The following is a 16,732-nucleotide window of genomic DNA, read 5'->3' on the forward strand; positions in this document are numbered from 1 at the left end:
ATGGATTCTACTTAAGGGACTCTCAAGTATTTCCCAATAAGAGATGCATCTCCTGGAGGACTGAATCTCTCACGAAAGGAAACCAGTGAAAAGCAGCAAAGAAAAAAAAAACTATTAATAGCAATCATATTAATTTTCAATAAAAAATACATATTCACTTTTCTTTCTACTTGAAATTTAAAAAAAAAAAAACATAAACTCTCCAGCATATGATTAAATAGAAGAGATCACCACGTGCAGTGCTGGGACATTAAGGTATAAAATCTGAAAACACAGAAAAATAATCAGCAACAGTGACAATACAAATTGGAGGAATAGGAACAAACTGCCTGAAGACAAAGCTAATACTGAGAAGCAGATTCGAGATAACATTAATTCTCAGCAGATGACCCATTTTAGAAGGAAATGCAGCTTCCCAGCTATGCTCAGAAGAATAACAGAGAAAAAGGGACAGTGGACAAAAACACTTGAATACTGTGCAATAGTAGAAGACAGAATATTAATGCTCCATCAAAATTCTTCTTTATATTTCTTTACTCTTTTATACAAAACTCACTAAGCACTGACTGAACACTAAGGATAAGAGCAGGGGAAAAAAAAAAAAAGAGAGCTGAGAATAACACAGTGCTTAATGATTAGAAAATAGACAAATTCACTGAGTTAATGACTTCCTCAACCCATTTGGATGGTAATTGCAATTAGAAAAATGTTTTCAACAGACAAAAATCTCTCCCTTACTCTGAAGAATCGAATTAATAATCTAGGAAATTAAGGAAGACGTTGCTAAAAAAAATAAAGACTACTGTTCACAGAATATTTAATTTCCTGGTAATGCATTTCAGACATCTCCCTTTTCATGCTTTCTTGATTCCTTTCTAGATATTCCGACTATGAAAATATAACTCCTTCTGCAGATTTTTTTTTTTAATTACCTTCCATACATATCTGCATTATAAAAAATCATGTAGACTTATGTGCACAGCAGCAACATCTTGGCAAATGCGTTTCATGGCACTCTGAAGAGCTGGAAATAAAAATATCAATGACTTGAAAAGAGAACAGACTTTGCAACTAGAATGTATTAGCCAACTCAGCTGAAGAAATTCACAGTATTTACTCAAAGGGAGACTGCTAACACGGTGACTAAATAATGGAAATTTTGCAGGCTATTACCATAAAAAAATTATCATCATTCTAAAAATCTTTACTACAATCCTACAGCAAATATTAAAAAAGATTAAATGAAAAAAATCAAAAAATCAGAACAGTGTCTGTAGCTCTGACCCCTCTGTAGCTCATGAAATGAAATGAATGAAGCTCTGTAACATATGAAGGGATGTAAACCTTTTGCTAGGCAGGTCCACAGCCAGCTGTGTCAGTGAAACCGATGTTGCGCCCTGCCAACTCTGGACTGTGAAGCAGAGGAGCTGTCAGAGTTGGAAGCACTGAAGAGATGCAACATGAAACCTTGGTTTTCAATGTGATACCATGATCTGAGAGGGAGCACACAGAAGCAAGCTGGCGAAACCTTATCAATGATTCAGAATGCAATGAAACCAAACACTTTCAGAAAACAGCTTCAATTAGCTTCAAGAAAATCCCAGCTACAGAATGACCTGTATCTCACTCCTACTGTACCAAATGCAATTAGAAAATATTCTAACTTTTTAACAAATTGTCATACAAACAACTTGAAGTTTCCATTTCATACTACATGGCCTTTGTGTCGCTCTACATATATTGCCTTCTCATCCAAATATCTGTATATAAGAGAATCCTGCCTTGCAATACCTCAGTTTTAAAGCTAGGAGGAGCAGGAGGGAAGCAGCAGGAATGAACATCAGCAGCTCCCGGGTAGAAGAAGCTGAAATGGGAGATAAGCGATAGCAAATCATAATTCAGTGCAACAGCACATGAGAGCTCAGAGCAGGAATCCAGAAAGTGGAAAAAAGGAGAAAATAAAACTGTGAAGGCTAATGCCAGCTTTATGAGATCTTGTCAATTTAATCATTTAAAGCACAACACACTGTAATTTGTGACCTGGAGGAGAAACTAAAGGGATGGATCTTACGGGACAGAGATTTTGGATGCTAGTGGAAGAGCAGGAAGAGAGGAAGAGGTGTGCTATATGAGGAGACAGCTTAAAATGTTACAAGAACAGCTACTCTAGAAAGTCTGATCATCAATCTATTTCTCGAGAAGGATGCTTTCAAATGCATTCAATGCATGTTTCACAGTGGAAGTTTATCTCACAAGACTCACATGTACAAGAGAGTAAAACCATTTTCAAAAATGTTTAAGTAAAAAAAAATCATAACGTAATTGCATGTAATGAAAAGGTTTACAAGCCATAAGGCAGAAATATAGTAATTGCTAAGCAATCATTTAGATAGAAACAGTTTTCTCCTTCTGTTCAGGTGGAACAGGTAGGCTACCCACTGTCCTGACTGCTTAAGTCAAGTGCCAGGAAATGGTTGTGCACATGCCCAAACAGCTTCATTAAATACCTCTGAAAAGCACATAACAAAGGGAGGATGCAGATACTCACTGATTTTACTGTGAAAGAAAAAGGGACACCACCATTACAAAGGCTTCAATTTAAGAAGCTCAGCTAACGCAGCATTTACTACATTCTGTGTGTCACAAAGCTGCATTATAGCCCCTATTAAATTATCTCATTTGGATCTGTCCAACTCCTATTTCCAGCTATTGAAGCTTTTTAAAACTCTCTCTGCTTTTAGATTTGACTCTTTGACTTTGTATGGTAAAGTGCATAATAAGCATTTTAGTGCAAAACCCAGATGCATAGAGATCACATAATTTGAAACTTCTGCAGATATTCAAAACACGCCAAGTTTACTCTCAGATATTAAGCAGCAGAAGGGTCAGGCTGAAGCAGGAGTTCATCTTTACAAAAACACACAGTTTTAAGACTTCAGGAGGAGAGTTCCTAATTTAGACCCTTCTAAAAAGTGATGGGAAACACAGATGCCAAAGTAATCCCTTATAGTAAGTGCAAAGCTAACAAATAAAACTGCAAGTCTTGCGGAATAACAGAACAAAGAAGCTGATAGAAATATTTTTCTGTTATCAATATCAGTCTCAAATCCTGCTCTGTAGAGGCTTCACCTTCCTCTGTGGTCCTCTGTCATCCCTAAGCTGCCGTTTTCCTGACTGTGGGTGCTGTCAGCTGAGTGCCCCTATGCTACAGAGATGCAGAGACTGCTGAGTGTGAGCCCCCTTCATCCGTCTTCCCATCCTCCAGCATCAAACACAATTCCGCGTAAAAACTGACAGGGCAGAGTTACAGAATATATAAAGTGAGGGTCTCTGGGGCCTGAGAAGGCATTGAAAAATGGGGTACTGAGCTCGGATCTCCCTCTAGTACCCTGAATGATAAAAAAGAACCTGGGAGGAAAATGGGAATAGAGTTCACCATTGTCCAATCCTCTGGATCAAAACAGAGAATCCTGGGGGCACAGGTAGGCACGCTCAGAGAATACCAACTCCGTATAATGCGAGATAGAAAGAGTAACACCCTTTGGGCTGCCCTGCACTGCTGCCAGCAGGGGACTGGAGCTGAACTTCACAAAATCAGATCAAGCGGGGACAGGCAAATTAAAAAAGGCCAAGCATCACTCAAGATTTACAGCTTTTCTACAAGCTGTAACAGCACCATGCCTATTTACTTATTTACTTAGTAACTATTTACTTATTTATTCATTTATTTTGGCAGCACTGTGACAAAAGATTCAACTTGTATTACTCAACATCATTGGTCAACGGATTTAATCATTTTTAAGAACACCTCTTCAATAACCAGTTGATAACGATACATTTCTCTACCCTGTAACCATTATGACAGCACTGAGAAGGGCAATGAGGCCCATAATTTAATGAAGAACCAGGTAAGATTTCATACAAGATGAAGACACAAAAGGAACCATCTCATCACACTGGACATCCAAGTAAAGGAAATCTGCTTCTTGTCTCCTGTAGTAAGGACACCAGGCACAGTGCAATGATCATCCAAATTTCAGTACTATCCTAATCCCTAGTCAAAGATGGAACTAAAGCAGACAAAATAGCAAGTTCATTCTTTTTAGTACAGATAACAGTTTCTCACATGAGTTGGGACTCTATCTGTAGGAGATTCCAAAGGAGCAGGAAGACCCAAGTATGCTAATGGATAACATAAAGGAAATTACAAGCACATGCATAACAACTGGCTCCACTTTATCATAAACAAAAGCAAGGAACATCAAAGAACTATAGACCAATGCACAGTAACCACCAAAAAGGCAAATGAGGAATCATCAGAAAAAGAAATCAAGAAATTAACTTTACAAACACATAGCCATAAAAAAGTAGAAAAGGAAAGAAGACTACAATTACATAAAACTAGAAGAGACTAAGATGACTTCCATTTTAAAAATTGCAATTGGTGAAAGAGTTTTAAAGCAAAATTAAATGACTAGGAGAAAATAAATAGGGAATGAGATTGATTAGTCTTTCTCTTGACAACTACAACTAGATAGGAAATGAAACTATATGGAAAACACAACTATGTATGGTGTGCTTTCCACTCTGTGGAACATGTCAGGTGATATCAGCAAACCCAAAGGTAAAACTGACTATAAGAAACAACAGAAAAAAAAAAAGGTTCACAGAGATCATTAGGCACAATTAATAGGATATCGACCTCAATATTGCACATCTCATTTCATATATATGATTGTTCTTACCGACTGATAGAAAACAAATATTAACCATCAATTAGGTGGAAAAGGTAAATAATAGATGAAGAAGTATTATACAATGTACAAATATTATACAATTTACAACAGAGATAAGAAAATGTACACCACAGTTACACAAAACCTTATCACTGAATCACTGAATTCTATGTGCTGGAAGGGACCACTGGGGATCATTTAGTCAGCCCCTCCTGCTAAAGCAGATTCCCCACAACAGGTTGCACAGGAAAGCTTCAAGGTGGGTCTTGAATAACTCCAGAGAAGGAGACTCCACAACCTCCCTGGGCAGATTGTTCCAGTGCTCTGCCACCCTGACAGTTCTTATTCATGTTTTATGGAACTTCCTGTGTTCCAGTTTGTGCCCATTGCCCTTTGTTCAGTTGCTGCACACCATTGAAAATGGCCTGGCCTCATCCTCTTCACTTCCACCCTTCAGATATTCATAAACAGTGATGAGATCTCCTCTCAGCCTTCTCTTCCTCAAGCTGAACAGACTTTCCTCACATGGGACACGCTCCAGGCCTCTCATCATACTTGTGGCCCTCCACTGGACTCTCCTGTCTTTTCTGAACCGAAGAGCCCAGAAGCGAACACAGTATTTCTCAGTAGGTCAGAGTAGGAGATCATCATCTCCCTTGGCCTGCTGGCCACACTCTTTTTAATGCACCCCAGGATACCACTGGCCTTCTTGGCCACAAGGGCACAATGCTGGCTCATGGCCAACCTGTTGTCCTCCAGGGCACCCAAGTCCTTCTCTGCAGAGCTCATTTCCACCAGGACAGCCCCTAACCTGAAGACTGGTGTGAAATTTCAGTCGCCTATCTCCCAGAAAGAATTTAAACTATAAAAGGTTCATAAAAGGAGTACTGAAGTTATCAGGAGAATGAAATCTTTACTAGCCAGAACACTGAGAGACTATGCATTTCACATCAAACAAAACGAAGGCCAAAAGAGAACATGATTTCTGTGTATAAGCAAAAAAAAAGTAAACCCTGAAGAAAGAGAGCCCTGTACTAACAGACACCAACAGCAGAAGAAATGGGTAGAAGATGATCATGACTAGAGTTCAGTCTGGAGAATAAAGAAAAGTTTCTAACATCAGAACAGCTTTGTCCTAGAACAATTTTCCTGCAGAAACTGGAGTGCAAACATTTTTTTCAAAGGTACATATGCTACATGTATGGAAGGAATGATGACCACCTACAATAGTTAGAATTTGGCTCGGTGATGCAGAGTATCTTTCTGCAGTAGCATCTTTGCGAATTTATTGATGTCTTAATGGCTATTTTATTGATGGAATGAATTTTGAAGCCTTTCCCTTGAAACTTAATTTCTTCATGTTTCTATTTAAACCCTTCAGGTGAGTTTTATGGATTCCATAGTTATTTTTGTTACTTTATTCTGTATTGATCTATTTCTCCTCCCATGAAGAACTGCTATTTTGCAGCTCACTCTCTTCTTTTCTTTGTATCTTTTCAGCCGCAAAGAACCAGGATCTGTCCTCCTAAACCTGAAAACTTTCATGTTTAGAATTTGAGATATAGCCATTTTTTTCATAATTTTCAATTAATTCTGTGCTAGTTATTTTTCTCCATCTATTTGCTCCTTGTTTCTCACGTTGCTGCCTTCTCCTGTGGCTTGGCAACTCAATACTAGCTCAGAAATATTTAGGCATCTTATTGTCCCTCGATTTGAAATGAGATTTCCACAAAATAAACACTGCTTTAAATATATTTATTCTCCAGAATTTATATGATTTCCTTTTCACAGAAAAGCAGTATTTCAGATTTTCACACATTTTTAAGGATCCTAAAGATGAACATTTTTAGAAGTCATTATTTTGAAAGATTATAAGGCATATGAAAAGTTGCATGAAATGACTAAACATTAATTGCTTTTCCTTTTCTCAAGCAAAATATCATATTCATATTTCACATGAATTTCTCTTTGCAGAGAAATTTGCATTAGCTCATCCTGAGTTCCAGCTTGGTGTTTGGGATTTCAGTTGTGTTCTCTTTAAGGTATAGAAGTACATCTCAAATCAGATGGAAGCCTGCAATTCCAAATGTTAACATTAAATTGTACTGTACAAGGATAGCAATCCAGCTGCCATTAATTCTGCTTTACAAACAGCTGGGACGGAACAATTTAAACTAGTGAGCAAACAGAACTGCAAAGGAAAGGGAAAAAAAAAACCATGTAATTATACAACAAAAAAACAAATATGGGAACCACACAGCTTTGCCAACATTGTCTCTGCATCTAAAATATCCGCCTTTCAGTTGGTTCACCACCCAGTTACCAACAATAAAAACTGCAGTTCTTGCATTTGAAGCAAATTAAAAATTTTCACCAAAAACAGAAATCCATTATTAACAAAGTATCTTTTTAAATACTACTTGCTTTGAAAATGAAGATCTGAAGTAGTTACAGTTAAACTTCTGATCAAAACATATATATACATGTAACCCAGAATACATACTAACAAGCAAATAGGCATTGGAAAACCCCACAGTGCCATTTATCTGTCCTCTAAATTTTTACAATATTTTCAGTAACTGAAATCATGAAGGTCACAAAGCAGCTGATAAATGCTTTGGTTTAAAAAAAGAATTTTAATACCGTTCAGTGAGCATCATACATTGAGTTTATCCATTTTTTCCTCCCCTAAGATCTACACGTGCTGTCCATTCACAAATTCACTCTCTTCTTGAGCACAAACTGCAGTGTAGTCAAGGTAAAAGTCTTGTAACAAATGCAAAGCAGAAGGTATCTAAAAAGCAATATTCAACATTTTAAAATGCTGCAGTAGATTTGCCATACTCACTTGGCACAGAACTCATACCCAAATACCTGTTATTAAGCTCTGGTTGTAAAGCCACCTGTGATCTGAAATGTTCTGTATTCCCCCACAACATTAAAACAAACTAGGTCAGCACCAAGGTTACTGTCCTTGTGGAAAGAAAACTCAGAGTCTATTCTGACTGTTATAAAGCTCTCCAGTAGAAAAACGACTATTTTCCTCTAAGACTTAATTTAAAACAGTGACAGTTGGATTTTTTGGCCAGGCCCTAGCCTGAAATCAGAGAGTGAGAGTTGAACAAAATCAAATGTATTAGATTAATTTTGTCTACAGGGAAAAGAATGCTTCCTTGTTCAGCAATTCCTCAAGTCCCTTGCCAATCCTAACATCCCCTGATGTTTTCATATTTCTTACGGTTCTTTGCTTTTTTGTAACCAAAATTATGTAAAAGGATCAGTAGGCGGGATGCTGAAGGTGGAAATAACGAGGCAATAGCAAAGGAGTAACAAACAAAAGAGCAGGAATTACTCTATTCCCACTGAAACCATCTGCTAGTCTCAAAGACCTCATTAAACCACACACCCCTATCCAGTATCAGTCTTGCAGCAATTCGGAAGCTTCTCACTACCAGAAATCTTTCTTAGTCATGCTGAGACTCATAGGCTCCCACTTCTTGTTTTCAACTAAGAGTCAAGGAGAGCTTGAAGTCTCATTAGATACCTCAGCAGAAAGCTGTTCAAGTGAAACTTTTCAGGAACTCAGGAAACATGGAGTTCAGTGCAGGAAACAACTGTAGGAGTGCACAGGACCAAATACACCTTTCAGTAAATCTAAGTCAGAAGAGGTAGAATAGAACCAGTATTTCCTGGAGGAACTCATATTTCTCCTCCTCCACATATGATAAGGATCAAAAACCAAAAACACAGCCATTGTGAATGTACACGAGTTCAAAAAGAGTAATTCTTCCAATAACATTTTAAAGCAAAAGGAAAAAAAAAAAGCCCAAGCTATCCAATTTCACTTAGTCAAATTGGACAATTTTAATTACTTTCAACTTCTTGTACATACATTAAAATTTAAAATGCTTAGTGGCAATGCAAAGAAGAGTAATGTAAAAAACATGTGATTTTGCCAATTATTACAAAACTAATTTCAATTCTAATTCATGAAGTGGAAAAAAAAAAATCATCACTAAGGAGCTGCAACACTAAAGGGAAAACAAAGCTCAGAAAACAAGCCTAAGATGCCATATATATTTCCTACCCACAAGAGGTACTTCCCACATGCAGTTCTGCAAGTGTAAAGTTGATATATGGAGCTTTCTCACATCTACACTTGTGCTCTGTACAATTCACAAATATTTTATAGGTGCAGCTATAAAATCAGGAGTTTATGCCCTTCTCATTCCCACTAGCACTGTACAACAGAGCACATTGTGCTGCATTTCATGCCACGACCATTCCCCCGACATCCAACCTAAATCTCCCCTCCCTCAACTTAAAACCACTTCCCCTTGTCCTGCCAGTTATCAACCCTTTCACAGAGTTGATTCCCTCCTGTTTGTAGGCTCCCTTTAGGTACTGAAAGGGTGCAATGAGGTCACCCCACAGCCTTTTCTCCAGGCTGAACAAGCCCAGCTCCCTCAGCCTGTTTTTGCAGGGGAGGTGCTCCAGTCCCCTGATCATCTTCATGGCTCTCCTCTGGACCCTCTCCAACAGCTCCCTGTCTTTCTTGTACGGCGGGCTCCACACTTGGACACAGTACTTCAGATGGGGCCTCACAAGAGCAGAGTAGAGGGGGACAATCATCTCCCTGTCCCTGCTGGCCACCCCTTTTATGATGCCATAGACAAGAAGAAAATAAAGAAGCAATTTAAGGGCTGCTCTGACAAATTAAATGTTAGAATCAGATTAGATTCAGCCACTAAGTTGTAAAAATATGGACAGAATTCCAGGTGGACAGCTTATATACTTTATTCCATGACTGGAAGGTGTCTGAGCATGCTATAAAAAAATCAGTCCTTACCCCTTTAAAAGGTCAAAGAAAACCCAGGAGGTTCCTACAGCACAGCATCTAACCAACCCGTCTACACACTGTTATGGAACGGGCATTGTTCTCTCCACACAAAGCAAGAAAGCAAGCCTGAATTTCTGAATATCACTCCATTGTGAAAGCAAATTAGTGCTCTAAAATACAAAACTAGGGGCTTTCCCTAGTTCCACAGTACCTACAGAAGAACAGAGGTAGGTTCACCCATGATATGACATCTCCTGACTATTCTCATCAAGACATAAAATGAAAACACATCATTACCTCATCTCTATGAATTACTCTGAATAATACTAAGAGCTTGCAACTTATGCTTGCAAATGATTTCAAGACTTTCATGAGCATTCCTCGTCTGTTTCAACAGCCTTCAATAGAACTGGGAAAAAAAAAATAGAACACAAAAAGGGTTCTATTGCCTTAATGAAGAGAATAAAGGCTAAAGCCATGTAGGAACATTTAAAATGTCTCTTTTGCAAGCAAAATTACTATTAATCAGACAACAGTATACTTATTTTATTAGCAAATGCGCTTAAAAGGGAAGAGTAATTGTAATGTTTTGTGTTGTAATATACAATGTGGTATATGCTGATGTGAGTGATACAGTAGGCGTATTACTACTGTTCAAACACATACAGAACATCTTTTCTTTTAAAGTGCAAAATTTTCAATGTGATTCTTATTAATATATTCCATGAAATGCATTTCAAACATAAAACTGTTGGGTTTTAAACCTGTGAAAAAGTCCAAACTGTATTACAATTCATGGACAACATTGCAGACACAAAGGTGTAGCTGAGACCTTCAAGGAATTTCAACAGCATCCCGTGACATCTGGAGCAGAAACTGGAGCTGGAGCTCTCCAGTTTCCAAAGGACCAGCATCCTCAGCTGACCTAAACCAGGAGCTTCATGGAACGAAGTCTCTTCTCTATCCAACAGCAAAGCTCTTGTCAAGCAGATCACAAACTGTGTGGTCCTCCGGGTAACAAATAGAATGGGACAATAGGTATTTTGCATCCTGGGCACCAAAATATCTATCCCTGAGTGTCACAACAACATAAAGATTTTGTCTACAAAGGTTTGAAACAGCCAATGAATGCATACAGCCATTCTCTTTATACAGTGAGAAACAGCTGGATATTTTAAACCAGGTGAACTTTTTTTCCCAGAAGTAGACTGGGATAGTGTGATGGAGACTTAAATCAATCATGAGGGAACAGTGCTCCTTGAAGATTCATTTGGAGCATGAGGCTTGATAGGTTTGATCTTTCTGTGGTTTTAAACATAATTCTTTGCCATTAATTCTTTTAGTTCAACACTGGTGATCTCCACTCTACTGGAATCCCAGTCATCAACAAAGACTCCCTGAGATGATTTCCCTCAACAGGAAAACACATACGTGGCAAAGGGAGCAGTATACAATAATACTGGATACTCCTTCTATACTTTTAATTCTTTTTGCTTTGGTTTACAGAAACTCAGTGGTAACAAAAGGCGCAGATGAAGGAGTAATTTGGAATAAAATCTGAACCACAGCTTACTGACATTATATTAGATTTGTGACCTAATAATGGGCACTAAGATTAACAGCCATCCTTTAATGTAGGTTTAACACTGCTTCTATTGAGAGGTTTGCTGGAATTAACTTCCATGATAATAAAATTGTCTCATTTCATTACAGTTAACAGTTTATAACATGTTTTTGACTAATGATTAGATTACAAATGTATAAAAACAGATATCACTAAAATAATGACTTTTGCAGGCCAGCCTTCTAAAAAGAAGGAACCAGACTGGAGACCCAGACTGTTTCCATTCTTTTGCTGCTGGAGGTCAGAAAGAACTGCAGTTGCTAGAATGTCATGTCTCCTTTCATTGCCACTACAACATTTGGAAACAATGAAGACAAGAAGCAATGTGAGAAAGCTCTCACAGACAACACTTCCAGAATTGCAGAAGTGCAATTCCAGAGCTGCACTCAATTATACAGAATATGAAAAACCTCTGCAAAGGAGAAAGAGCCTTAATATTTTCTTAATCTGAAATGCTGTAAATGCTAATACTACACACGCAAATTTTAACATGCAGGTATCATGGACTTCAAATAACATAGGTTGTTGGGTTGGGGTGATTTTTGGGGTTTTTGTAGGAGTCAATACCAAAATTTCCTTACCTTTTTATCTTCTTTAGACTTCCTAACGCTGTGCGGAAGACCAAACTTGTTTTGCATGCAAAACATCTTCTTAGACCATTCATTCTTATGAGATTTTAACTGTGGCTGTCCAAAGCTGCCATCAACTCTGTATCTGTCAGCTGGAATCTTACTCATTGGAGGGGGAAGAGTACCGCAGTTAACGCTTGACCAGCCATCCGTAGAATCAGTGTAAGACTCCTGGTCACTAGCATTTCCATGCTGCCACTCTTGTAAAACATGCACAGGCAACCACCTCTGATTGCCTGCGCCTGCAGTGCTCTTCTTCGATGGGGGCACTGAATTTCTGGAGGAAACCAGCGGAACTTCAATACGAGCAGAAGGACCTAAGTGCTTGTTTAGATTTTGGGACTTATCGTTCTGAATCACTTCTAAAGGAATGTTTCCTTCCTGTTCATGACAGAAGCCATTCCAATGTGCAGCAGACTGATTCTGTCCCCTTCCGACTGGATTTTCCCATATACTGCTAGGAATATGTTTACTTGGATTGCTCCCTAAATCAACCACCAGGACTCTATTATTTTTTTCCTCTTGATTAAAGTTTCCAATTCCACTGTCACTGTTGCTGCTTGTACTATTATTCTGATGAACATCTGCATCACCATCAAGAAAAGCCCTTGCACGCATTCCCTCAATCAGTTCCCCCATATCCCTATACAGGACAGAAATAAACTGAAGAACAGGCAAAGACGATGTTGGAAACTCTAGACAGCCATTTGTGTCTGGATCCGCTGTGCATTCCAATCCAAAACGTCTTGCTATGCCCTGGTGAATTTTATGATGAAATAATTCAGGATCCACCATAAAAACATGGCATGATGTCCTCAGAACCCCTTCGTCTTCCTGAGCCAAGCTTGCATCATCATTTGTTTGCATTGTAACTAGTCCAAAGAATCTTCTGTCATCCGGGCAAACAGCACTGAATGCCAGTTTCTCTGCAGGATATTCTGCCACCACACCTGATTTGTCACTGCACAGCTGAATACAGTCATGCATTATCTTCATCATCACTAATGAATGAATTTTCTGCTCTGCCCGCAGACGTCTCATGCATCCACGAATAGCCTGCAGGCTCTCATTTTCCAAATTCGAGGTTGTTGAAGGAAGCTCAATAGAGCCTAGGTAACCTACAATCATGGCAACGTTCAAAATGCTTGCATCTAATCCAAAGTCTTCTGCACTCTCCAGTCCAACTCTAAAAACTAAATCATCATTCAGAACTTTGGATATTTCGTCCTTTGACAGTAGGTTTGGATTGCTTAGACTTTCACTTCCAGTTTCAAATTTAATAGCAGCAGAATCTGAAAACGATCGCTGTTTTGGAGCAGAATTATCTGAGTTACCAGCACACAGATTAGGACTTTCAAAGATCATGTTGAAAATGCCACCAGACTGCATTTCTTCAACAACTTTCTCCGCTCTGTTTATACCTAGAGCTTTGGAGTCAGGTTTGGGCTTCAGCCATCCCTTTCCATCATAAAAGCCAACTTCTTCATCACTTGAACATGAATCTATATGACTAATCCCTTCAGCAATGACCATGTGGAGAACTCCAGAACATTTTCCTATAAGTTTCACCACATCTTCGTGAGATGCCTTTTTCACATTAATTTCATTAATGGCAAATATCTGATCTCCTGCTTTAAGTCCAACATAATCCGCAGGGCTTCCTTTCATAACACAACTAAGAATACAAGGAGCTTGTCCAGAAAGCGTAAACCCGTAACCTGCTCTTCCTCTAGCAATTTCCACACTCCTTATTCGAGGAGGTGCATGCATATTGAGTCGACGTTTGACTGTCTCCCCAGGTCTATACATGTTGTTGTTAGGTTTTTTTTTCCTGAAACAGGAAAACTTCTAATTAGTCCGAGGTTGTGCCATGTTTCACAGTATCAGACCTTCATCTGACAAAGCTCTAAAGAAAGGAAAAAAAGACATTTTTATTCTCAGTGATATTTCATTTTTTTTTAGTACCCAGCATTCCCCTTACTATTCAGAAATCAGTGGTTTATAACAAAAACTACTGCAAGAGAATTAACACAGCATTCAAAAGCTTGAAAACAATGGGCATCACAGTTGACATTTTACAAACGATAAAGCAGTAGCAAATGCAAATAAAGTAGCTGTCCAAAATGACAAAGTAATTTAATGGCAAAGCTGAGAAGAGGATCTAAGTCTCCTGCTATACAGCCCAGTGTTTTTATACTGTGTCACATCACATCTTCCCCGAGATCCCATCATTTTGCCCACTATTCAGTTAACTTCTGGTTTAGCACACCATTGTGATACCACAAGATTTCACAGTAAAATGAAAATTCTGCCCTTTCCCAGGCATCTTAAAATTGTTTCTGCCCAGGTACTGCCAACTCCTCCTCTATATTCAGTGTACAGAAACAAGCATCAGATGCACCCATCTAGAAGAGGTTCAGTAAATATCCCCTAGAGATGCCTGACTGATTGTAAAGGCAACTTAAAAATTTCTACTTTTGCACATGCATTTCATTTACATACAGAGCAACACACAGACATTCAATCATGTATCAGAACTAAGAGATTCAAAATCAAAAAATGAACTAAAAAGTAACTTCTCAGAAAGCAAACACTATAAAAATTGCCTTTCAGTCACCCCAATATGCATACATTTTAGCTCAGATAAAAACTTCCAGAAAAAGAAGAAGGAGCTCTGCAACTTGCCAGTATTAATCTAGTCAGGAGTAGATTTATAAATAAGGTAAAGCAGCTTTACGTGAACAGCAATGATAGTTTTCATTGAATTTTGGTGGTGATGCTGAAGGCTCAGTGTCTTGTCCAAATTACACTTGGCTAAGTCCCACCATTTCAGAAAGGCTGCATCAAGAGGTTTGGTTGTACTTTGGACATTTAGGTTTGTTTGGTTTTATTTTTAAGCATAGGCACATTCATTTTTTTACTTTCTCTGCTGCAGTTCTTAATGTAGCATGGTTTCTGCAAATTGTTATAATACACCAATTATCCAGTTTCAATCACCATGGTTCCTCTATAATTTAAGAAAATAGCTTTAAAACGCAATGAAACTTCACACTTAACCTTCAGACAGAAATCATAACATAAGAAATGCTTTGAAAACATTTCAGCAGACTCAAACATTAGGAGAGCCCTCTCAACTCACATCCAGCCTCGTGTCTTAAAAACAGGTTCACCTCTTCCTGCTGAGGCAAAACTTTGGACCTCAGAGACCACTGTGCATATAGCTGTCTGCACTTAGGTCTGGCACAGAGTGTAATCATTCAACACCAATGCACCTTTGCAAGAAATATTTCTTCAACAACAACAAAAATAACCAACGATAACAACAAATGCCCAGCCATAAATATATATTAGCTGGCAAGAAGCATGAATATAAACATGTTCTCATTTGTCTTTCAATGAAAATCTCTGTTCCTGATTGTCTGGAAAATACCCTCGTGTTTCCCTTGGGTACAGCACAGCACTGGGCTGCTACACTGGTTAACAGGAAGCACTGTAATTTCTGGCACCTATATGTGTGTACTGGTCTGAAGAGGAAAGGAAAGAATTAAAAGAAAATTAGATTATAGATAATCTGATCAAAAATGTAATAAAAAGCAGGAGCTGCAACAAAAAATCAGTCCTGTAATACTAAAGCAACCGATTTCGTCTGTCTTTCTAATAAATAAAAAATTATTGTAAATATGACTGAAAAAAAGACAACGTAGTTAGTCCTGCACTTGCTATGTGAGGATTTCATTTAACTCTACTCACAAGTCGATCTGTCTGCCCTCCTAACCTGTGCCACCTACACATCAGGTTTTTATTCCAGATGATACACGCTGATAGGGAAGATCATTCCAAAATCTATGATCATGGTAAGAACAAAACAGCAGGCTGCTTTTACTATGTCACTTTTCTCTAATGATGATGTTCCAGAGCTGGGAACAACTACAAATTTAATTGTGTGATTTTGCACATGTAAAGTTGAAAATTCAACATTAAAGGACTTTTCACTCCTAATATACATAGATATCTATATATACACATGCACACTAAAAGGCATTGATAGATTGTGTTACATAATTGGAAAAGCCATCATCTCCTTAACTCAGTAGCTGAACATTATTGGGCATTAAATATTTGTGCCTATCACATCCATAGAAATAGCAGCTCACCAAATTTATCTGGGAAACTTCAGGACAAATGTGGTTCTTCTGCAAGAACCCACAGCACTGAAATATGCTCTGCTACAACAATGGCATCACAGGCAAATGGAAAAATTACAGACCTAATGTTTTTCATAACCAGACTCTAAGAGAGATTATTAACAAAGGAGTTATAAAAACATACACATCTTACAGCTTGATTTCAAACCTAAATTACCTAATTATCTCATTGCCTAAGCTTTCTTTTTAGTTCTTCACAGAATTGAAACCTGGTGCTAAGGAGGGATGGCATAAAAATGGCACAGACTTACACAGTTTCAAAGCAATTATATCTGAGTATTATTTTACTGGAATAACTTACAAAATGCATAGCATATACAGTGAAATAGAGTCATTTTCCTGGTCCTGACAGAAAGCTTTGCATATGTGCACGTTTACCAAAACATGAAATTGGTAGTGAATGACATAACCTGTGATAATCGTCATGAGTAACCAAAGATAAAATGGTCTGAGCTGTTGATTTTCAGTACAAACCAAACACTGAATCTTAACAAGCCTATCAGCAATACACTGCTGTAATTACTTCTCATAGTAATGGCCCTGAATTTTATTAATTTGATAGCATAGCTACATTCTGTGATTCAATCAAATATAGTAGGTTGGAAAAAACGGTTTACACCATGACACAACACGTGGGTAGGCTTACTTTGACCTTCTTCTATTGCTAAGGATGATAAAGCTGTCTTCTTAAAAAAGAA

At 38.1% G+C, this 16,732-nt stretch overlaps 1 protein-coding gene across 4 annotated transcripts in view; it reads right to left on the reverse strand.

Annotated features, from left to right (window-relative positions):
- RGS12 (regulator of G protein signaling 12) overlaps positions 1–16,732 on the reverse strand; it is an 86,743-nt gene that overhangs the window by 67,723 nt on the left and 2,288 nt on the right. For 3 of the 4 annotated variants that reach the window (XM_048941417.1, XM_048941419.1, XM_048941420.1), the window contains exon 2: positions 11,782–13,735. In XM_048941417.1, the coding sequence (XP_048797374.1) occupies positions 11,782–13,638 (1,857 nt within the window). In that variant the 5' untranslated portion in view covers positions 13,639–13,735. The remainder of the gene's footprint in view (positions 1–11,781; positions 13,736–16,732) is intronic. The other variant, XM_048941418.1, reaches the window with a different exon arrangement.

Source organism: Lagopus muta, chromosome 4 (genome assembly GCF_023343835.1).
Source record: "Lagopus muta isolate bLagMut1 chromosome 4, bLagMut1 primary, whole genome shotgun sequence".
Lineage (NCBI taxonomy): Eukaryota > Metazoa > Chordata > Aves > Galliformes > Phasianidae > Lagopus > Lagopus muta.